At 42.2% G+C, this 25,251-nt stretch overlaps 1 protein-coding gene across 2 annotated transcripts in view; it reads right to left on the bottom strand.

Moving 5' to 3' along the window:
• Positions 1-25,251, bottom strand: part of Ms (Myosuppressin) — a 330,651-nt gene that overhangs the window by 13,641 nt on the left and 291,759 nt on the right. The window contains exons 3-4 of one of the 2 annotated variants that reach the window (XM_067144183.2): positions 17,819-17,920; positions 4,158-5,079 (exon numbers count right to left, since the gene is read on the bottom strand). In XM_067144183.2, coding sequence (XP_067000284.1) covers positions 5,021-5,079; positions 17,819-17,920 — 161 coding nt within the window. In that variant the 3' untranslated portion in view covers positions 4,158-5,020. Of the gene's footprint in view, positions 1-4,157; positions 5,080-17,818; positions 17,921-25,251 lie in introns of those variants that run through there. The other variant, XM_067144182.2, reaches the window with a different exon arrangement.

The following is a 25,251-nucleotide window of genomic DNA, read 5'->3' as shown; positions in this document are numbered from 1 at the left end:
TATAGAAATTAGCATTTCCTATACTAACGTGATGTCATCGGGAAGAAACCTAAGAGAATTCAATGTCAGGTTGGAAATACAAACCTTGAACAGGTAGATCATTTCAAGTGCATAGGATGTGTATTCTCTCAGGATAGTACTGTAGTGTGCGAAGAAGAGTCAAGTAGCTGCAAACCTAATGCAATGAGTTCGCTTTTGCTATTGAGAATAGTCTGTAAGAAACTATGTTTACAGCGATCCATTTTCAGGCGGAATTTACTAAACGGGAGTGGAAGCTGGGTGTGCTCAGGATAACTTATTCGTACTTTAGAATTAACAACATTGGGCAAGTTGGCCACGCGGTTAGGGGCGCGCAGCTATGAGCTTGCATCCGGGAGATAGTGGGTTCGAACCCCACTGTCGGCAGCCCTGAAGATGATTTTCCTTGGTTTCCCATTTTCACACCAGGCAAATGCTGGGACTGCGCCTTATTGAAGGCCGTAGCCGCTTCTTTCCCATTCCTAGGCCTTTCATATCCCATCGTTGCCATAAGAACTATAAAAAGAATTAACAAGCACGAAAGTACCTAGAATGATTGCTGGTACGAACAAGTGGAGACAATGGCAGGAGAGTACTCGAAATGAGCAAATACAAGCTAAGTTATGAATGAAGTTGATGGATGAAGCTGCACGTATAAACCGGCTTCGGTGGCGGCGTCATGTGAGATGAATGGAGTTGGATAATTTACTTAGGAGGTCAATGGTCTCTGTCATGATGGGGAAGAAAAGTAGAGAGGGACTAACATGATGTTGGTTAGACTCAGTTTCTAATGACTTAATGATAAAAGTTATGGAACTAAACGAGGCCACAGAGCTAGTTACATATAGAAGATTGTGGGTGCGTTTAGTAAATTCATTAAGGCTTGCAGATTGATCACTGAAAGGCAATACAATCTATAACGAAGGCACATGTATGTATGTATGTATGTATGTATGTATGTATGTATGTATGTATGTATGTATGTATGTATGTATGTATGTATGTATGTATGTATGTATGTATGTATGTATGTATGTATGTATGTATGTATGTATGTATTGAAACCGTACATTGTTCTGTAAATTCCATTTATATCGTTTGCAGCTTTACATTTAATCCAAATTGTGTCAAAATTCGAGTTGCTTATGTCATACATGTCAGAAAGAAACGTCCCAAGGATGCTTAACCAGAGCCAGACCCAAGGGGGGGAAACTTGCTGAACAAAGAAGATGATGAGGTGAAACGAGCACACAGCCAAAAAACCCATGCAGTTGGATGAGAGGGACAGAAAAACACGCGTTGCTCAAACTAGTCTAATACACCGTGGAAAGGATGGGTACATGTGTCGCTGGCCAATCGTGGGGCTTTGTTATTGTCAATTGGGTACACCGTATTAAGTTAGACAGGGGTACATTTGGTTCCGAACGTGGAGTTTTGTCCAGTTAGGAAGGTCCAATAGGGTAACATTTGACGCCAGGCAAAGCGCAGTCCTATTACGCCCTGGAAAAGATAGGTACAGTATGCATGTATGTATTGAGATCAACTTTGTATTATGAAATGGGACTACGGGCTTTATCAACCGGCGCAGCAGTGTTAAATTAGGAAAAATCGGTAAAGTAGGCTACTTATCTTTTAGTACGATAAACCTGCAAGTACAGTGAGAGAGAACTGGCTTAATGGCCTTGCATTAGCAAATATCCACAAGGAAAGGGCAATCAATGTTGACGATCTCTTAAGTTAAAACAGCGAATGCTGGATATGTCCAATGCAATTCTGCTCTCTCTGTGGTGTAGTGGTTAGTGTGATAAGCTGCCAACCCGAAGGCCCGGGTTCGATTACCGGCTCTGTCACGAAATTTGAAAAGTGTTTCGAGGGCTGGAACGAGGTCCACTCAGTCTCTGGAGGTCAATTGAGTAGATGGTTTAGATTTACACTTCAGCCAACCTCGAAGTAGTTTTCCGTAGTTTCCCACTTCTCTTCCAGGCAAATGCCGGGATGATACCCAACTTACTTAAGGCCAAGGCCGCTTCCTTCTCTTTTCCCTGCCTATCTCTTCCGATCTTCCCATTCCCCCACAAGGCCTCTGTTTAGCATAGAAGGTGAGGCCGCCTGGACGAGGTACTGGTCCTACTTCTCAGTTGTAGATCCCGTTCTAAAGTCTCACGCTCCAGGACACTGCCCTTGAGGTGGTAGAGGTGGGATCCCTCGCTGACTCCGAGGGATAAACCAACCCTGGACGGTAAACTGCTTAAGAAAAAAAAAAATTCTGCTCTGTTGGGGGTAAAACCTGTCTAGTTCTTTGTTTAGAAAAATAACATTTCTATCAATATCATAGAAGAGGGAAGCATATTTTTAAACGAACCCGTTAATGCCAATTAAGGGCATCCACAATGAATGCCGTAATCTTTAATGAAACTGGAAATACTGGAGGTGGAATCTGTTTTGAATCAAACCAAAACCAATAATAACAAATCATGTTATTGGCTTTACGCTCCACTAACTACATTTACGGTTCAAAACCAAAACCCTTGGTGCTATAGCACTGATGGTCCTTGGAAGGCCTGCAAATTACGAGGTGGCGCGTGGTCAGCACAATGAATCACCTCCGGCTCTTTAGGCCGGAAGTATGATTCGCTTCTTAGATGTAAAATTCATTAATGAACTTAGACTGGATCCACAAGCCGTACTTAACAAGACACGAACCAAGATTGACACTCCTGTTAGCTCACCATTGCTGCAATCCGACCAGAAATTTTCAGTTTAAAATAGTTCAATATCACCCAATATCCCACAATACGCTTCGAGTCGCACGTTGGCCAGGCCGAAGACGTGGACGCCGATAAGAAGTCAATTTACCAGCCAACCGCGAACTACTATAAAGACATAATCTCCTGGAAAATATCTCCGTTTATGGACTCATGATTGGACCTCGAGGCACAACCTCTAAATTTTTTGTACATCTATAGGATTCTCTAGGAATTAACCGGACACGACGTCAAGACATCGCTGTCGCCGCATAGTCTGCAATAATCTATATAACATTTGAAGAACCATACATCATGCCATATTCCAAATTTATTCCTGAGTCCTATGATGGTAATTTCTACCTAGCACACTAGCAAACTCACCATTAACTTAGAACACAAAATACTGTGTAGTCGACATAATTTGGCCTTATGGCAGCTTCTTCATGGAAGAAGTTGTATTAATAATTAATAATAACACCGTCAGATATGCTCAATTATTTTCACAAAGGCTGGAAGTCAAAACAGCCCTCAGTTCCAGGTAAAAATTCCTCAAAATTCCGAGAAGAGAACCCGGGACCTTTAGGCAGGCTCACTGCCTCAAAATCGCGAATCCGGCTCATGTTGACTCTTTCTGTATACAGAGTGGTCAAAAACAACGTAAACCGCGTTTATGAGCGTTAGAAGGCGATGAATAATGTGAAGAAATGAACTCTTCATAAGCTGCTGAAGTTAGTCAATCAGATTACTTCGCAGGCTTTCCGACACGCTGTTGCTCAATCTGTATGTGGATTAAGATCGGCTTGAGTGCCCTGTAGAGGAATCAGATCAAACACAAAATCACCGAAAGTTTCAGCCAGTGTCGCCATGGCACGATCCTATCAGCTCGGAGGCTCGTGTTCAAATCCCTCCCCTGGCGAAGGTTCTTTTCTTCCACTGGTAGTCTGAAGCCACACTGTCTCGCAAATCCCATTTGATTTCGACTGGCTAACTTCAGCAGCTGATAAAGAAAAGGCTAGGAAAACAACAGATAGGGAATCTGCCACCTGGGCGACTGACCTCAATGCAGATCAGTAATGATTGGTAACAACGGCGCGAGACACGGGCATTTTTCGAATTATTTATCAGTATGACCAACCCTCCAACGCACATATACCCAGTTCACGTTGCTCCCGACCACCCTGCATATTGAATTTCAAGTATTCTTCAAGATAACTTAAATAGGCCGAAGGTAGATGGATTAGATTATAATAATATATAAACAGTCTTCAGCCTATGAGGAGTATTTACAGCCATATCCTGAACTGTCACACTATGCTGAATGAGGTGGATATTTTAAAGGCTTATGGATAGGGGTAACTAAGGGTTTGAAAACAGAACGCCTTAAGTCCAGAAAATAGACACATTTAACTTTTATTTCTCATAATTTACATATTATATTCTTATCTCACAGTACAAGCATACAACTCATGTATCTTGGGATAAACAGAACTTTAACTGGCGTATATCTTTCAAGTTTAAAACTTGAACGTCGAGTCATTTTATGAAATTATTAATATGTTTATCTTGATTACATTTGATCATGGGTATTAAACAAAAATATGTTTAGATACAGTATTGTATTAGGAGAATGTTATAAGCACTGTAAAAACGCTTTTTTGTTGGTTACATGGTGTTTATCTAACAGGAGACCCTTACAAAGTTAATTAATTAGTGTTATTCTGGAGACAATTTAGAAGAAAACAAACATTAGAATTAAAATTCACACTATCGTTACAGCGTTTTAACAGCACACCATATTAACATTTACTTGTAAAAATGTTTTAAGTAAAGAATCTGCAATCTCGTTCCAAATAAGCAGCAGTGAAACCAGAGAATTATGACAATACAAACCCAAACACAGCCTTCGTGAAAATGTGAATGCAGCAAAATTTATCTTCAGGAACTAAATTAATTTCATTGCATTGATCCCCTGGTTACGTTCAAACATCATTAATTGGGAAAATAATCTTTTGATGACAAAGAAATCTATCATAACATCAGTGCTTCACGTGAAACACCCAATTCCTTGATGTGTCCCAAAAAATATTTTCACATTTCCCTTTTAGTGTCTTAAATTGAAGGTGCAAAATATAAAGAGGTAAGAATCATAATTGGATATAATGATACAGAAGCATGATATAAATATATAGAAGTATTAATGACTCTTTTCCCGGAAAATAACTTTCTTGCCATGAGATGTGTCGGAGTAGAATGTCTTAGCGCCGGCCAAACCTGAGGAAGACATGGTCGATGTCCTGGCGTTTCACTCCATTGACTGAAACAGAACAGAGCCGCATACTTCAGGTGGACTGTTGATCAGCTGACAATGTTCTTGACGGACAGGTAACAGGACGTCACAATAACACACACACACACACATCCCTATATTTCCATCTCATGTTCTTTGTCTCGAGGTCATGCTTTGTAGTGTTTTATAGCAAGTTTCTTGGATGATCTCTACTCCTGAACACAAAGAGAGCAGAAACTGCAGGAATGTCTAGCAATGAAATCAGGGGAATATCGAAAATTTCATGTCTTGTCTTTCACCTTGATCAAGGAATTAGCATAATAATTTCCCTCCCGTTATTCCCGTGTTCGATTTCCTGTTCTACCAAGTAATGAAGACTGGTATAACGAAATGGGAAGTAATGCTGAAGGGAAGTGGTTTAAGATTTGCCTCAGCTGTCCTAAGAGTAGCTGTTTCAAGTAAATGCTGGGGTATTTCCCAACATATAGGCTGCAATTGTCGACTTATTAGTTGAATGGTCAGAGTTGCGGCCTTCGGTTCAGAGGATACTGCGTTCTATTCCCAGACTGGTCGGGAATTTTGGCCTCGCCTGGTTAATTCCTTTGACTCGGAGATTGTTACTTTGTGTTCGTCGTAATAAACACCTCCTCATATACCGTACATACTGAACCCATGACATTTCCACCAAGGGTTCAATACATACTGGTTGATATTCAACTCCGTCAGACAATGCGGATTATTTCTGATCTATCACACCGTAAAAGCCATGTACAAGCTTCACAAATAAAGAATTAGGGCTTCAGAGAAAGCAGTATGGGAAGTGGAATGAAAGGCTAGTGTAGAGAGAAGAAAAGTAAAGAAAATGATGGAAGCAACCTACTACTAGGATCCATATGATCCCAGTTATGGTGCTGAAATGCACTGAAACTTTGACAGCTGTTTCCTATAAGATCATTTTTGGAGAACTTTTGTACCTTTTCTTGAAAACTAACATGGATTTACTCAAACATTTACAGCTTAAGAAGTATATGTCTGTGAGTAATTTAACACAGGAATATTTTATTAATCATACTTAGTGAATTATGGACTGGAGAGTACTTTATAAACTTCAAAACTGAAGTATTACTAAAAACAATTTTCTGGCAAACGAATTGATACTTTTGGAAATCCCTGTGTAAAAGTATTAAATAGCCATCATAGGCACACCCAATATATATATATATATATATATATAATCACGCTAACCACTACACCACAGAGATGGACCATATGGATTATTTTGAAACAAATTAATTACTTGGGACGAATAGTCAAAAAAATGACATCTAATACTCGACAGCAGAGATTTTTGACCTGTCTAGACGACAAGAGCAAAAAGTGTGCAAATTAATAATAACAGCGTGGTCGATGCATACACATTTCTCGTGTGTGCACATTTGATGAAAGCAGTTTGGTTACACTCCTCACGGAAATACTCTTCCGTTAATCCGCCTCCTTAGAACGATGACCTAGATGTTAGGCCACTTTAAACAAGCATCATCTTAATCCTCATTCAATGCAGTTCTCCAAGAGTGTTTCAAATACACCAGTAAACTGTTTTGTGTAGCCGCATTGAAAAAAAAGTACATTTCATTGTTAAAGAATCTTGTTGGCAAGAATAGGAAATACACCAACCAATGAAGGCGTAAGAAGTCGTATCTGTACCATATGTTAATATCATTGTCCGAAGCTACCATAATTGTATCTGTGACAATATATCTCTATGCACGGAAGAAGGAAACATCGGCAGGGAGTAGAATGCGTGTACACTTTGCCGGAAGTAGATTTTTGAATAATTCAATGCCTTCAGGAACTGTAGAGATGTATAGTTCGTCATCTCTGTTTCCTGTCTAAGAGTCAACCAAAACAATAACTTAAGTACGTGCCTGTGAATCTGGTCACCTTGCTAGTTGTAGGAAGACATTTAAATCCTTCTTGGTCACATTAGGAGATTTTCTTTCAAACGCCCGATGTTCGGTAAATTTATGGTCATGTTTGCGGGAAGATGACCAATGGGCTCCGGTAAATGAACATACAAATGGGATAGCAGCGTACTATCCACCACAATCCATGACATAATCATAAAAGTGAGTGGTCACCACCATGGATCCAACTGTACGAGAAATGCACTTGCACCCATTCAATACGATCGCGACTTTTTATCAAATCTTGATTGGTCGGCAATAATTACTTGATCTGGTGACAGACATTTTTCTTGAATGAGAGACCTGATATTTCTCACGAGTTCATGAGATTTTTGCTCAGTATCGCTTGCTAATTTTGTGGGCAATTTTCCGACGGACGATCTTATTATTTCGTTCTTACCCACGATACAAGCACTGAACTGTGGGCTCAATTCTCTTCTTAAATTTCATTGCCCAGGGTCAATGAACTGTTATAGATTATGGCGTTTACCTGTCTCTTTGCCATGAAATGTTCACACACTTCACGGTTTACCATATCCTTCTGGCTATTTGGGTCTGACGAGCGCCTTTCTATGAGCGTGTTTTTGAAGTTTTGTAACAGTCAAGTTCTTTATTTTTCTTTCTGTGACAAGACTGTTGTAGGATTCAGGTGAGGTATCATGTCAATTGCTAATCCAAGACGACACAGATGGGGAGGATCAAAATTCCCATCCTTCTTCCGTTGGTTGTTTTTGCATACTTTGTATGCATCAACCAGATATCCTTCTGGAAACTTCGTATTTGTATTTCTTGAAGGTGATAGCTTATAGGATGAACTGCAGCTTCCTGCTTCATCACTCACCGTCACGGCACATTCTTCATCTGATATCTCCTCATTGATTACAAGTGTGCTGGCCTCTGTTGTTCTTTTGACAACTATTTATTTCTTCACTGATAACACACTCCTCACCTGTAGGTGCATCTTCTGAAGTATCAAAATAATCCACAAACAGTTGTGAGTTGTGATCACTAAGCTGATTCGATGTATACAGGGGAAAGCTAAATCACCCCACCTCCTTCTCCTGTCCACATCATTGCACCATAGCAGTTAAATTTTCATCCAAAGATTCCGAGCATAAAATAAACGAAAATAGTATTGTTCTATTCTCAGAAACAACTGCCGTGACCCTTCCCTGCAGGGTAATTCAGTTCACTTCGAAAATATATTTACTGAGAACATTTGCTTTGCTCTGCAGGGATGAAATCTGAAATCGTTGTTGTTATAAGTTATGTCAAAATGGAGCTTTAATAATCGCACTTATTTACATCAACATACATCGACAAAATTTGGACACCTCGGCGTCTGAAAAATGATAATATTTATACTGAATACGTCCCTCTAACTACTGATTTTACGGTTTTCGTATATGTCAGGGTGCTTCGTCCCGCAGGATTTCCTTTACGTCCCATTAACTCTACCGGTACGAAGCTGTCGTATTTAAATACTATAGGACTGAGCTGATTTCAAACCCGTTAACATGGGTTCAGGAAGCCAGCGCTTTACTGTCTTGGCAATTCAACTCGACCGAAATCTCCCAAAAAAACGTAAATAAGCTAGTGGGAAGATAAACAATACAGTAGAATTTGGTTAGTTCAAACTTTAATTAGAATTCATGAATAATTTCAATTTTTCTCGCCGTCCATTGACAAATTCTACACAAATGAATTTAAACAACTTGTATTTAACTTGAATATTATATTGTTTAATTCGAAGTAAAAAATCGTATTATAACTCCGATTTTTTGAAAACATGATACTTAATGATGACGGTTATCTCTGCCTGGGTGAAAGGGAGAATATCGTAGAATTATGCTGGTGCTGGAAATATAAGCTAAGAAAAGTGTTAAGCTGTTGACCGTCTGAGGAAATAATCCGCTCATTAGGGCTAAAGCCATTACTTAGCATGGTGTTTATTGACAGCTGTCAGCAGTTAACATGAGATATCCCACTGGCTACTGAAATCGTGGAAGGTGAAACATGGGGACACCTGCTAGAATAATCGTCACTAATTGCAGGTGATTTAAGAGATATCGGTAAGGATTCGCTACTAACCCAAAACTAATCAGGGAATGAATACTACTTCCGTTTAACCCACGGTCATTGACATCGAGGAATCAATGAAAAGTAGGAATCGTTTAGATCGGGTAAGTACAAAATGTAATATTATTTAATGTGAATTCATGATTGATTCCAATTCTTTCTGGGCCCTTCTGTTTCGAACTAACGAAGTTCTACTATAACGTTGATAACAATGATCAACAAAAATGACCTACGGCCAATATCTTGGTATCCAGCACGCGTTCTAAGACAACTGAAACATGTTGATTCAAAATATGCAAACCATTTGTCTCTTATGACCCACCGTTCATGAGATATACGACATCAACTATTTACATACGCTTAACATAGTGTCAAAGAAAACAACTCGCAGATAGAATTTTCTCTAGAGCATTGATTGTTACATGAAGTACTAACGAACACGACTTTAGTAAAGATTAGTACAAATGCACCACATGGCACATATTGAATTTGTTTGTTACACAGCCGTACACGTAGCAAAACAGATCTGATGAATTTATGTAACCTCTGGACCCCATAATGTCCACTTTCAGTGACAAGAAAGAAGGAAATGGAAATATTCGGCTTTTGCATGAAAAATAATGAAAAAGTATGAAAATAATTCTCAATGAACGTTGTTCCATGAAAAATAAAACTTTTTCAGCATCTTCAAAATCTCACGTGATAGAACAAAACGGTTTTCAGATTTGAAATCAGCATGGAAAACTGCACCAGAAACAGTAAACATCATTTCAGATATCTACCCGTTGTAAATCAGTGTAATTAATTGCTATAACCACCACCGCTATCATCAGTGCTTACAGCACTTTGTAACAGGTTATCAGATAAATTTCATATGCACTACGACGTGGGAAGCTGTTTGTGTGGCAGTCATTTTGGTGAAATAAAATTATTTTGGGCTCGTCGAAGTGATATTTAACGCACAGAAATTTTCCGCGGAGTGTAAGGCATTGAATGGGTTTTAATTTCGTGTGGCTATTTCTAGCCGAGTGCAGCCCTTGTAAGGCAGACCCTCCGATGAGGGTGGGTGGCATCTGCCATGTGGAGGTAACTGCGTGTTATTGCCGTGGAGGATAGTGTTATGTGTGGTGTGTGAGTTGCAGGGATGTTGAGGACAGCACAAACACCCAGCCCCCGGGCCATTGGAATTAACCAATGAAGGTTAAAATCCCCGACCCGGCCGGGAATCGAACCCGGGACCCTCTGAAACGAAGGCCAGTACGCTGACCATTCAGTCAACGAGTCGGACATTGAATGGGTGAGATGACACGACAGCAGAGCAGTGGTGAATTAGAGTTACAATTCTGAACATCCTCTCGAAGTCAAAGCAAAGTACCTCGCATTTGACACAGACTACTGTAAATATACGAAGGATGGATGATCTAGACATCTCACTTATCCTATATGAAGAAAGTCAAACAGGTCATATTAAAATTGAGCTATTAAATACGACACTTTAGATATGATGTTTACGAAAGCGAAGAACATTTTTGAGCTCGTCGGAAGGAAGGTGACTTAGTAAATGCAAGTTCACGACTCACGTGTTATCATCAATTAATTACAGCACTTAGGTTGTTGGCTCAGTTTCTTAAGCCTCTGCTCGTAACAGCACGTTAATTAGTCAGCCCTGGTCCTAACAGGCTGTCAACTCCAGTCGCGTGGTCACGATCTCTACCCCTCCTACCTCGTTGTCGCGAAGAGTTTTACATTTATGTTCTAAGACAAAGCAAATTCATTCTTATCATCCACACATGAAGGCTGGGATGTTGTCATAGTAAACTGCTAAGATTTTAAGCCTTTCAATATTGACTGATTTTTGACAGTGAAAAACTTCATGTCTGTACATAAAAACGATATGGTATCTGTCTTCTTTCTGAAACGAATTTGCCGATACGTCTAAACCTCTGGGCAGAATTTCACAAACATCCTCATAGGAAATTGTGATATAACTGTTATATTTAAAAATAATCACCTGACATGTATTATTTGTGAAATTACTTGCAAAGAAAATGGTGTTAAATTTCCCTTTGTGGAAAATCAAATGATCACAAATATGTATTTCTTCCTTTCTTAATCTGTTTACGGTCCAGAGTTGGTTTTCCCTCGGACTCTGCGATGGATCCCACCTCTAACGCCTCAAGAGCAGTGTTCAGGAGCGTGAGACTTTGTACTGGGGGATGAAACTGGGTGGGAGAACCAGTACGTCACTCAGGTGGCCTTGTGTGGGGGCTAGATTAGTAGGGATAGACAAGGAAGAGGGAAGGAAGTGGCCATGGCCTTAAGTTAGGCACCACTTGTGAAGAAAAAAATCTTTTTTTTCTATTTGCTTTACGTCGCACCGACACAGATACGTCTTATGGCGACGATGGGATAGAAAAGAGCTAGGAGTGGGAAGGAAGCGGCCGTGGCCTTAATTAAGGTACAGCCCCGCCGACATTTGCCTGGTGTGAAAATGGGAAACTACGAAAACCATCTTCAGGGCTGCCGACAGTGGGGCTCGAACCCACTCTCTCCCGATTACTGCATACTGGCCGCACTTAAGCGACTGCAGCTAAAAAGATTCTTTTAAAGAATTAAACAATTGAAAATGGCGGTCATTAATATGTAGGTATTTACTAAACTTGAGTATGTTTTAATTCCTAAAAATCAAAGTAATAGGCAAACGGTTTGTCCTATCACAAGAAAGGGCTCAAAAAGTGGAATTAAAATTCACTTTTCTACAAGAAAAGTAATATGCATTTCATTTGGAACTCTAATGGCTCTGCAGGAAATTATACTTTCACGTGTTGAATCACACGTCCCATAGTGCCCGAGTGAAGTTGATCAGTGGCGAGGATCGTGGACGTGGTAATACCATGGTAACAAACTAACTGGCGCTGGTGGTTGTAAAGTCAAAGCTACAAAACTGAATGGTCATTAGCTCCTAGGTGACTGGAGAAATGAGAAGAAAATACTTGATGAATTATTACTCTAAAAATGAGCGGGGAAATGAGTCACACAAGTTGGGGCGGAGTTAGAAAGCCTAGGCCTCTAATGCCCTGATATCCCCGAGCCGGAAGAAAACAAGATATGATTGCTTACAATGTCCGAAGTCCCTAAAACAGATCTACAATAGTTGAGGCGTACTATGTCTCTTCTGCTGCCACTCATACCTGATAGATGGCAATACTACTGCGATTACAATAGTAACCCGTCAACGAAGCGTACACAACATTTAGTAGTTAAAATATTTACAAGAAAGGTACAATTATACAAGTCAAACAATTGTATAAGGCGTGATCAAAAAGTTTCCGAGAGCGTTGCTGCAGCGGATATGTAACAGCATGACTCCAATGCGGCTATACTGTATGAGCACGGATATGTAGGCAAAGTGATCAGTGTGGCGGTCATGTCGTGCGTTAAATGCGGCCGCGTGAACTAGGGCGACGTTATTACCAAATGCGTCGATAAAGGACCAAAGTGCTCTTATTCTGCTTTTGGCTGCCGAAGGAGAAACACTGGTGGACATCCACCGGAGAATGAAGACTGTGTATGGGTAGCATGGCTGTCGAAAACCACCGTTGTGGAATGGTGCACCAACTTCCGTACGGATCGCGTTTCGACACCAGACGCCGGTCGATCTGGGAGGCCAGACTGATCCATTACGCCAACTGAAGTGGGAAACACTCCAGCACTCGCCCTATAGTCCTGATCTCTCCCCATGGGATTATCACGCTTTCAGTCCCACCAAAAAAGGCCTTGAATGGTTAACGTTGCCTGCTGCCATTTCTTGATGGATACAGTACTTTTGTATCCATCTCTTAGCACAGGCCAGAGTAAAGTGTAGCTTCCACCGAAGTCCCAGTCTCATCCATGGCTGTGACAATATGGAAGCTGCTGGGGTATGGGTGGGGTTGAGTAATGACATTCAGAGCACGTCTAGTGCATCTGAGTGTTATGAAAGGTGTTGCTCATAGGGTCAGTCGTGCTGCAATAGCACTTTCTGACCCAGTGAGGAAAGCAATGGCAAACTACCTCACTCCTCGTCTTGCCTAGTACGCTTCATTTTTTTTTGCTAGTTCCTTTACGTCGCACCGACACAGATAGGTCTTATGGCGACGATGGGACAGGGAAGGGCTAGGAGTGGGAAGGAAGCAGCCGTGGCCTTAATTAAGGTACAGCCCCAGCATTTGCCTGGTGTGAAAATGGGAAACCACGGAAAACCATTTTCAGCGCTGCCGACAGTGGGGTTCGAACCTACTATCTCCCGAATACTGGACACTGGCCGCACTTAAGCGACTGCAGCTATCGAGCTCGGTACGCCTCATTTTGGTGCTGCCATTGGTTTTTGCGGTTTCCTTATAACCGCATAACTTTTGGTGGTGCTATTTGAGGATCCAACCAGCCTCTGGGCTGATGACCTAACAGACAGACAGATGGTTAACGCTTCCTGTCGGATCAGGGGGTGCAACAGGCGGTTACGGACTTCTTCACGCAGCAGGACACGCTGTTTTACCACAAGGAGATCTTCAACCTGGTGCGTTGGTGGGATGAGTGCCTCATTGCTCCCGGTGATTTTGCCTGATTGGCATCCAGATTCAGGACTGTATGCCCGTCGAACGGAAACATTTTGATCGACCCTTATATTTATCCTATCTTTTAATATAAAATACTTTCTTATCTTAAATTTGGTGATTTTTCAAAATTCTCTCCACTAATGCAAAATATAACATGCTTGTAAGTGTCCAAGTGTGTCACTAGCTGCGTCCCACATTGCCATTTATTTGTTAATCTTTGTCTGTAACTTTCATTTACATTCATGTTTTTTTTTCATAATTCAAAAACAAATGAATAAGTTTGCATGCCATTTTTGTGTGGTGGTGGTGGTGTAAAGTATGGTGTAAACATCTAAAGGCTCTTCTTTGACAAAAATAATTTAACTTATAAAACAGTATTTGTAGAGCAAGAATTAGATAGGAAAACATATGAAAGTTAATGAGGAATTATATTTAATGAAGAAATATCTCAGTGATCCTAAAATATGTAGTTGATATGCATATTTAAAACATTTTAGAAAAATAATCTGTAAATAATATACAATGAAAAATAGTATTTATAGCGCAAGCCTCATTTTGATGCTTTATACATTTAGTTTATAACATTTTAATAGGTAATTGCAAGATATTTAAATTCCTAACATTATTTCCCAAATTGCAATGAATATATGTTAAGCTTGCAAATGTTTTCACTACGTGCCCTTCGAAGAAGCGCTATAAAAGTTAAATTTAGTAAATTAATGGTAGCGAAGGGTGAACTACCCCCTTCTAGGGAGTCGGGAAGCTCTGCCTTACATACAGTGGGTTGTCATGGACATAGGAATTTCAAAATTTTACATTTGTTGCTGAAAACGAACAGAGGGTAGTCTATTACAATGTCGATTCCTACCTAATGATTTATTTGGGGAGTTTATCTTTAAGAATCGTTAATGTAACGAAATGTAACAAGTGAACGACTAGGTAGTAGTCCTCAACATTACAACATCACGGTGTGCGAACTAGTGTGGTGAATCTACAGTCGAGAAATATGATTTCAGTCTTACAAAAACTCCTTTGAATCTTCTAGTCATACTGCAAGCAGAAAGATCATTCTTTCAAGACCGCTCATATTGTTTCAAGGTGCTACAGATGAAATGGTCTGCATCTTATCGATTCGACGCTGAAATCAGTTCAGTATATGAAGGAAATTGCTGAGTAATCGAATCCTGACCAAAACAATTCTTATATAGACGGTAATTAATATTTCTGGCATTTCAGTTGCGGTAAAAGTATGAGACCGTCACTTAGCTTTATATGTAAATATCAGTCGATATATGAAGACATGTCATTAATCCTCCGGTAAATACAATTATTTGACAGTGGAACAAAAGATATTTTCCCTTATCCGCCGTCACCCAACCTCGATTTCACTATTTCAAGCAGGCTAAGTTACAACCCCACCTTTAGTGTGCGAGTTTAACACTTGTCCCCTTTCTCTGCGGAGTCGGGTATCAAGTTAGATGAATCTTCGTAGCGGGCTTTTCGAACCAGTTGCCCCTCATGAGGTCAACGTTATCAGAGGAGTTAACGAGATGAAATGAAGTGATATATGATAGTTGGAGGGGAGATGATGAAACCCGGTACCGGCACAAGGGCTGTAATTTTATCGCCACTCTTTTGGTAACTATAACTGACCTCTTGTGTTTTTGTGTTTCTTCGGAAATAGAGTTGCTCACCGTAAGATAACCGTTGCTTGTTTTTCTTTCTATGAAAACACTTATCTTTTCCAGATAAGTGAATATGCTTGGTATTCCAATGTCTTAAATTTACCAGAGTCCATACATTCGTTGTTTAGCTTCATCACACAAGACACATCGGTGTACAGGTTGATTTTCGAGACCTCTGAAGGTAGATGCATATTTTATACAAAATTTAAATAAACTGTCTTTACTCAGCGGCTCTGGCCACGTTTCTACGTCACTCTGAATTGATTTCACGATACTTCTTCGTGGAATACGTCCGTGCTCACTTTTGTTTTTGTTAGATATCTCGCTAACCCATCTTCAATACTTTTCTCGTTTTAACAAGAAACTAATCCCTACTGAATGTAGATTTTTAAATGTATTTATTTATTATGTCCAGCATTGCTTCCACTTACTTGTGCCAGGATCCTCACTTTAAACTTTCTTATCCAACCTTCCGTGATCAACTTTTATTATTTTTTTATCGCGAAGGTATTCGACTTGCGAGGCCACAATAGTCTTGGTTTTCACACCATTCCTGGCCCTTTTATTTCTATCTTTTGTCGAAACAATCCTCTACCTTTTTTCTATTCTGATTAGTATTAAGAGAGGATGATGGCTGACTAGCCTTATTTTCTGTGGAAACAATAACCACCACCATATCTACCACGCGTTTTCCGAAAACCTGACCGCTGTGGAAAAGTGTGCAGAGAGTAACGTCCAGTTCCCTCTCTGGTTTCTGTAATAACATTGATTTACAAGGGGTTGATATCGGACATAATGTTTAGTGCTTCTAGTGCAGATTTCATGCTGATATCAAATCCAAGAACCGATTTCCTCTATAATGACAAGTTTTGAAGATGTTGACAAAGTTTTATTTTTCATGAACACCGTCCATCGAGATCTTTTTTTTTCATTGTTTTCGTTATTTTTCATACAGAGGTGAACAATCTTATTAGCTTCTTGTTTTGCTGTCGATGAAAGTGAAAGCATGGCGTCCAAAGGTTGCATAAATTCAACAAATCTGTTCAGCTATGTGTGGGGCTACGTAACAAACAAATCCAATATGTGCCATGAGGTGAATTTGCTAAAGCCATGTTCATTAGTACTCCATATAACGATCACAGCTCTAGTGAAACTTCTGTCCGTGAGTGTTTTCCTTGCTACAATGTTAAAAATATGCAAATGGTTGATGTTGTATATTTCAGCAACGGTGAGTGATACAAACAAATAGTTTGCATATTTTGAATCAACATGTTTCAGTTTTTTTGTGTGTGTTTTGAATATCAAGATATCAGCAGAAAGTCATTTTTGTTGATCAGTGTAATTTGCGGCCTAGCTTTCTTTCCAGAATGCCTTCTACTCAATACCACCTCCTATGCCAGTCACTCCATTACTGCATCAGACGGCTGGAGAATGAACAAATACACGGGCTATAATGCGACAGACTTTTGTGAAAACATTCATTCATACCTCACCCTGCACTACACAATATTAAACTAAACGTTGCAAGATTACTTTGAAGAAAGACTTTCATTAATAATAATACTCAACACTAGTTTCTATTAGCTTCACAGAGACTCCGCTAACTTACATGCACGCAAGTTGATCACTTGATCGGTTACGACTGAGTCATTCACGAGGAAATGTGCAGCTAGGACGGTAGCTGCTCGGAGGCTGTTCTAGCTCGTTAATAGCGTCCCCTGCTTGCTGTAGTTTTTATTCATGGGAAAGTTCTTTAAACAAATATAACTTGATCATTATTGATAAAAGAAAAAAAATTCTTCATGCACATTATTTGCAGTGAGTACGAACTACATTGAAGGGAAAAAATTCGTACTTTTTCTGACATTAAGGGATATGTATTTCAGTGGCAACCAATCCCTCTTCCTCAGCCTCCATTTCTCACTGCACTATGTCTCAGTCTCTCTGGGATAAAGAACAGTGACCGAGCTCGATAGCTGCAGTCGCTTAAGTGCGGCCAGTATCCAGTATTCGGGAGATAGTAGGTTCGAACCCTACTGTCGGCAGCCCTGAAAATGGTTTTCCGTGGTTTCCCATTTTCACACCAGGAAAATGCTGGGGCTGTACCTTAATTAATGCCACGGCCGCTTCCTTCCCACTCCTAGCCCTTTCCTGTCCGATCGTCTCCGTAAGACCTATCTGTGTCGGTGCGACGTAAAACAACTAGCAAAAAAAAAGAACAGTGAGTTATTTCCACAAACAAACATACAAACAGACAAAGCGAATGTGAAAATGATCTTAATGTACCTCATCCCAGATAACTCCAAGTTTAAGAAACACAAAGACAATTTAATAAATATAGATTGTGTGACCGAATGTAGCCTACGATAGAAATGATAATTAAGGTAATTTAGTGTTAATCTCTTTTCGCTCTACACTGAGAATACATAAGATCACAGCATACCTCGCTCGGAGAAGGCCAGTGCGATGAGGTCGGCGCAGATCTGCCGCTGGCGAGGGGAAGCATTCTCCAGGTTCTCTGCACTGCACGGCTGGTCGGCATCGTCTGTGCAACCAACAAGTACTGTACTTGTTTGTCTCATTTAGCCAGGAATATTAGGGGAGGAAGCTCAAGTTAACACAAGTGGGTCGGCCTATGTCGTATGGAACTTGCAAAAACAGTCAACAGTCACAATTATTTTCTTGCTTTACCAGGTCTCCGGTAATATACAGCAGCCTTTTCAGTCTGTGGGCTACATGCTATGGGAAATAGCTCTAATAGCATTTGAACCGGGTGCTTAGTAGTAATTACCCTTCGTTAGTACACAAGACAAGTTAAAGAGGTTGCTTGGGAGCAGTCATGACTTATTGTCAGGTTTCCCAGTGGACAATGTAGAACTTCCCCTTACAAGTAGGAGCGGTATAATAAATCTCCTGCCAGCCTAAGAGGCGACTAAATGTGTTAGTCCCCAGGGGCTGTGAACTTCGAATGGGTATGACAGCCGAGTGGCAAAGTCACTGGCTTCTCACCAAGGTAGCATTTGTTCGAATCTTTTCTTATGCATTTGGAATTTTTGAAATGAATTTCTCCTTCCAGTGGTTCGGATGGATATAAAACGGGATGTCCCCTGACTATGATCACATTATCAACATTGACGTAAGAGTGCAAAATTCCTTGCTTGAAAATTGTAATACCATGAAGGAGTCAAAAGAAAACAGTCAAATTTAGTCTACATATTACTAAATAGTGATATACGAGGGTTGTAAATAAATTAGTGGCAGTATTGATATAAAGCAATATTTAATGAACTACCTATCTATCTATCTTAATCTGTTTACCCTCCAGGGTTGGCTTTTCCCTCGCACTCAGCGAGGGATCCCACCTCTACCGCCTAAAGGGCAGTGTCCTGGAACTTCAGACTCTGGGTCGGGGGATACAACTGGGGAGAATGACCAGTACCTCGCCCAGGCGGCCTCACATGCTATGCTGAACAGGGGCCTTGTAGGGGGATGGGAAGTTTGGAAGGGATAGACAAGAGGAAAAGAAGCGGCCGTGGCCTTAAGTTAGGTACCATCTCGGCATTTGCCTGGAGGAGAAGTGGGAAACCACGGAAAACCACTTCGAGGATGGCTGAGGTGGGAATTGAACCCACCTCTACTCATTTGACCTCCCGAGGCTGAGTGTACCCCGTTCCAGCCCTCGTACCACTTTTCAAATTTCGTGGCAGAGCCGGGAATCGAACCCGGGCCTCCGCGGGTGGCAGCTAATCACACTAACCACTACACCACACTATTTAATGAACTAACAAGTATAATTGCATTACGTTACTTCAATGTTGTCACCCTTCCGCCACATTTCGGGAAGCCGTTGGAGCAAGGCATTTTTTGTTGATGACAGCGACGGAGCGCCCTACTGCGCGGACAGAAAATCGGCGGCAGCTATTATACGCCTTAGAATTGGATCAAAGAGGCCTTGGATATCTTCCTGAGCAATTGATTGCCAGGCTGCTTATACGCGAGTCCCCAGTTAACTGATGCTGTTGGTGAAGGACTTTGATGGGCTAATAGTCCAAAGACCAGACAGCGTACATGTACAATATGTGACATGTCTGACCAACGAGAGCGTGACGAAAAAAAAGTACCTGCTCAGCTTCAAAGAAAGCTTGAAGGTTCGTGACAACATGTGTTCGGGCGTTATTTTACCGACATGTAGCGCCAAGCCAGGAGTGCGCTGAGGGAATGGTATGACATCAGCCTCTACAACTTCTCCGATGCCTGATGAACCGGTATGACCCTCTGGAATGTAGGATGGATGATGCCGCTCACCACGATGTAGTATGAAACATACACTGACTGACAGAGCAAATGCAACACCAAGGAGGAGTGGTTCGAAAGGGATGAAAGTTGGGGAAAAAACAGAGTCGGCACGGAAGAATAATTGATGTTTATTTCAAACCGATATGCAGGTTACACAATGCGCACGGCATCGACTCAGTAGGATGTAGGACCACCGCGAGCGGCGATGCACGCAGAAACACGTCGAGGTACAGAGTCAATAAGAGTGCGGATGGTGTCCTGAGGGATGGTTCTCCATTCTCTGTCAACCATTTGCCACAGTTGGTCGTCCGTACGAGGCTAGGGCAGAGTTTGCAAACGGCGTCCAATGAGATCCCACACGTGTTCGATTGGTGAGAGATCCGGAGAGTACGCTGGCCACGGAAGCATCTGTACACCTCGTAGAGCCTGTTGGGAGATGCGAGCAGTGTGTGGGTGGGCATTATCCTGCTGAAACAGAGCATTGGGCAGCCCCTGAAGGTACGGAAGTGCCACCGGCCGCAGCACATGCTACACGTAGCGGTGGGCATTTAACGTGCCTTGAATACGCACTAGAGGTGACGTGGAATCATACGCAATAGCGCCCCAAACCATGATGCCGCGTTGTATAGCGGTAGGGCGCTCCACAGTTACTGCCGGATTTGACCTTTCTCCACGCCGACGCCACACTAGTCTGCGGTGACTATCACTGACAGAACAGAAACGTGACTCATCGGAGAACACGACGTTCCGCCATTCCCTCATCCAAGTCGCTCTAGCCCGGCACCATGCCAGGCGTGCACGTCTATGCTGTGGAGTCAATGGTAGTCTTCTGAGCGGACGCCGGGAGTGCAGGCCTTCTTCAACCAATCGACGGGAAATTGTTCTGGTCGATATTGGAACAGCCAGGGTGTCTTGCACATGCTGGAGAATGGCGGTTGACGTGGCGTGCGGGGCTGCCACCGCTTGGCGGCGGATGCGCGGATCCTCGCGTGCTGACGTCACTCGGGCTGCGCCTGGACCCCTCGCACGTGCCACATGTCCCTGCGCCAACCATCTTCGCCACAGGCGCTGCACCGTGGACACATCCCTATGGGTATCGGCTGCGATTTGACGAAGCGACCAACCTGCCCTTCTCAGCCCGATCACCATACCCCTCGTAAAGTCGTCTGTCTGCTGGAAATGCCTCCGTTGACGGCGGCCTGGCATTCTTAGCTATACACGTGTCCTGTGGCACACGACAACACGTTCTACAATGACTGTCGGCTGAGAAATCACGGTACGAAGTGGGCCATTCGCCAACGCCGTGTCCCATTTATCGTTCGCTACGTGCGCAGCACAGCGGCGCATTTCACATCATGAGCATACCTCAGTGACGTCAGTCTACCCTGCAATTGGCATAAAGTTCTGACCACTCCTTCTTGGTGTTGCATTTGCTCTGTCAGTCAGTGTATATAGCCATCACTCAAGTCCAAGTTAAACCAGAACACTTCCCAAGTCGGGATGTGTCACCAATCTGCACGAACCAGTTGCAGCTTGAGATGTCGACAGTCCAGGGTCGAGAGATTCTTCTGCAAAGGAGTGCGTGCTACTAGTCTTCTCCGAAACAGACCTCGTCAAATTGCGGAAGCAGACAGCGTCACACCTGCTCCGTTTCACCGTTATGCTAATACTTGTGTGAAACTACAAGATCCAACACTGCCATTCACATGGAATGTCTGTCATCCCGTGGTATTTTCACGGTTCATGATCCACTGCCGAATTTTTTGTGCATTCGATTCTCTTGTGTCTACTGCTTTCACACTCTCATCAGTGTAATAGAAGTATATATCACGGCCTACGTTCGATATCCTGTGCGTAGTTTAGTTATGTTTTGAGTTATTTCAGGTTTATTATAACAATAACAACAACAGCAGATATTATATTGGTGTTTTAAGTACATTGAGTTTTTATATCAATAAATATATATATATTAATCCATCAGTAAAAATGAAATGGCGTATGGCTTTCAATGCCGAGATTGTCCGAGGACAAGTTCGGCTCTCCAGATGCAGGTTTTTGATTTGACTCCCGTAGGTGATCTGCGCGTCGTGATGAGGATGAAATTATGATGTAAGACGGCACATACTCCCAGCCCCCGTGCAAGCGAAATTAACCAGTTATGGTCAAAATTCCGTATCCTGCCGGGAATTGAACCCGGGACCCCTGTGACCGAAGGCCAGCACGGTAACCATCTAGCCATTGAGCCGGACAATTGGTCAGTCATACGAACAGATGTGGTTAATGACTCCTCGTTTTTCGCAAGTACAGTCTTGATAAATGGCTGCTAAAGATGGGGTCACCAGTCTCAGGGCTACCAAAAGTGGTACCCGAACTTACTATGTAGGCTTAGAGCTAAACGATCCGTATCTCACTACTGACTAGCCCAGTATTTTCATCAGCATGAATGCCTGCAGATAGTGAGAGTGAGGGGAAGATCAAAAGTATTTATACTATGAAAGTTCCATTAAAGGCTAAAAATCAGCTCACCAAGCTGTGGAGAAACTAAGGAAATTTGCGATTAGCCATAGTGATGCTGAATCTCTTCACTTGATAGAACGTTTTCAGGCTACTTTAAAAGAATAATAGGATGAAGTGTAGTCTACAAACAAGCCTGACCTATTTGATTAAAGGAACTTTGTAATGCTGTACTGTACATTATTAGTGAGTTCATATTTTAAACCAAAATAATTTTGGCTGTCCGCCTCTGTGGTGTAGTGGTTAGCGTGATTAGCTGCCACCCCCGGAGGCCCGGGTTCGATTCCCGGCTCTGCCACGAAATTTGAAAAGTGGTACGAGGGCTGGAACGGGGTCCACTCAGCCTCGGGAGGTCAACTGAGTAGAGGTGGGTTCGATTCCCACCTCAGCCATCCTGGAAGTGTTTTTCCGTGGTTTCCCACTTCTCCTCCAGGCGAATGCCGGGATGGTACCTAACTTAAGGCCACGGCCGCTTCCTTCCCTCTTCCTTGCCTATCCCTTCCAATCTTCCCATCCCTCCACAAGGCCGCTGTTCAGCATAGCAGGTGAGGCCGCCTGGGCGAGGTACTGGTCATACTCCCCAGTTGTATCCCCCGACCAAGAGTCTGAAGCTCCAGGACACTGCCTTGGAGGCGGTAGAGGTGGGATCCCTCGCTAAGTCCGAGGGAAAAACCGAACCTGGATGGTAAACAGATGATGATGATGATGATGATGATAATTTTGGCTTTGTATAAAATTGCATTATACTGTAATATATTTTCCCTTCTATTAACCATTTCTATTTCAAAGTTTTAAAGCATTTTTGGGGCATCTAGAATTAAAGTAATCAACTTCATATAAGGAGTGAAGGTACACATAATGCTTCTTACAAGTTTACAGTTAGATAGGGTAACCTCCCTTTCTCTCTATAAAGGTCACCTCCCAAATATAGAAACATTACTGCGTCCTTAAATGAGTGCAGCTGTCAGTAATCCCAGAAAGTTACTCATATCCTTTTCTCAGATAAAAGCGCAATGTCATCGACAGTGGCCTGGTTTCTCATATTTATCCCGTACATCTGCTCTCAGGGTGTCAATCGCTTCCTCAGTAAATACAGGGTCTCTGATATAAAACCCAGACCGAACGCACGGGGTTTGTACTCTGCGCTACGGCAGCTGCTTCAGCCGAACTTATGACGCACGCGGTCGCCCTGCTTTAAGCGTGTATACAATCTTACGTGAAATCTTTCTTTATAAGAGATGCTGGAAGTGTCGTCCTTCTTGAGTTATACAGGCACTGTATCTGGTAACCACTTTCTGGCTCACGCGAGTGAGTTCGGCCACTGTAAATGTTTCTGATTTAATTCGTATTGTCTTCTTTCTGTTCCTCCAATGTGTAAGGATTTGTTCACTACACTTTTTCTTTCAGTTTACCCCCCAAATCAAAATCACGCACTGTTAGCGAGGGGGAAATAGACCAGCACCGATCAATTTGTCTGGAAACACTTCCAAGATTGTGAGAATGGAATCTTCCGTTGTATGAGCAGGGGCTGAATCTTGTTGAAACCACCCACGACTTATCTTCTTCCTTTAACTGATGAAGAAACGACCTCAAAATATCATCTTGGTACCTCTCTGCATTTACTGTCGTCTCGAAAAGAATAGGCCCTATTATTCGTCTTGCACTAACAGCGCACCAAGCACCAATCTTCCTATCATAATGAGGGACTTCATAAACATCATAAGGTTTTTCTGCACACCAATAGCGAGAGTTATGTCTGATCACACGACCATTAAGATGAAACCAGAACTTTTACATACGAAAATACGGTGTTTCTGTATTAACTGTCTCACCATTCACAGCTGAGATTCAGACCGGCTATTACCGAGCTCGATAGCTGCAGTCGCTTAAGTGCGGCCAGTATCCGGTATTCGGGAGATAGTAGGTTCGAACCCCACTGTCGGCAGCCCTGAAGATGGTTTTCCGTGGTTTCCCATTTTCACACCAGGCAAATGCTGGGGCTGTACCTTAATTAAGGCCACGGCCGCTTCCTTCCCATTCCTAGCCCTTTCCTGTCCCATCGTCGCCATAAGACCTATCTGTGTCTGTGCGACGTAAAGCAACTAGCAAAAAAAAATGAAAATCGGAAACACTGTATGTGTTATAGAATGTATAGATACGGATGGTTCATCCTTAAAGGGAAGAGAAAAGGCACGCATGTCGTGTACCGACCTCCCACGGACTCGAACCGGCGGACTGCCAGGTGGAAGGCAGCCGGGATTCGCAGCCGAGTCTAGAGCTCAAGGTGTCAGAGGAGATTAATTAGTGTTAGAATAATGATAGTCATCGACATGAGACACCTTGTAGTACTTGAGTAACTGTATAATAAGTATAATAATTATAGTTAGATTTAATAATTGGAAAGCAGAAGGAAGCTTTCAGTTAAGTATTGGAGAGCGGTTTGTGAAACGCGCTCGCTTACAAAAGTTGTTGACTAAGAGCGGAGACTTGTTGATCACAACAAGGTATTTACTGTGTATCGACAAACAGAGCTAGTATGGCAGCGGGCCGCCGAAGCCGACAAAGAAACAAAGCCCAGTGCAAGGCCATTCAGGGTCAGTACAGATGCACTAGGGAAACAAGGAAAGATGACGATAAAGTAAGACAGAAGACAGTAGTGCCTAGGTAGCAGCACTTACTGTGACAACTATTGAGAATAGCCACTTGAGGGCGCTAGTGACTGGATGATCAGTTTAGCAATGCCTGTAGGACCCAACCCCTTGATAGGAGGTAGGGATAGAACTTTGAGTTCAGGAGCGGAGATATAACCCCTGGCCAAGATGGCGCGGGGCCTTCTTCCAGCTAGTAGTTCGTACTTGTCAGAACGATATTCTGTTCGGGCATAGCCCAAGTGCCGCAGGGCAAGATTCAGATAGACGCGTAGTAGAACAGTAGACGCGTGGAACAAGCTCGCTCTCTCTTTAGATCATTACATTCAGACTTGTAAGTATACTGTACATAGTAGTTGTAGTAGTCCTCAGTAATAAAGGACAGGTAAATAATTTCATCTTTTATTTCGGGAGTTGC

This window comes from Anabrus simplex, chromosome 3 (genome assembly GCF_040414725.1).
Source record: "Anabrus simplex isolate iqAnaSimp1 chromosome 3, ASM4041472v1, whole genome shotgun sequence".
Classification (NCBI taxonomy): Eukaryota; Metazoa; Arthropoda; class Insecta; order Orthoptera; family Tettigoniidae; genus Anabrus; species Anabrus simplex.
The sequence above is the reverse complement of the archived record's forward strand: the minus strand, read 5'-3'. Positions and strand labels throughout refer to the sequence as shown.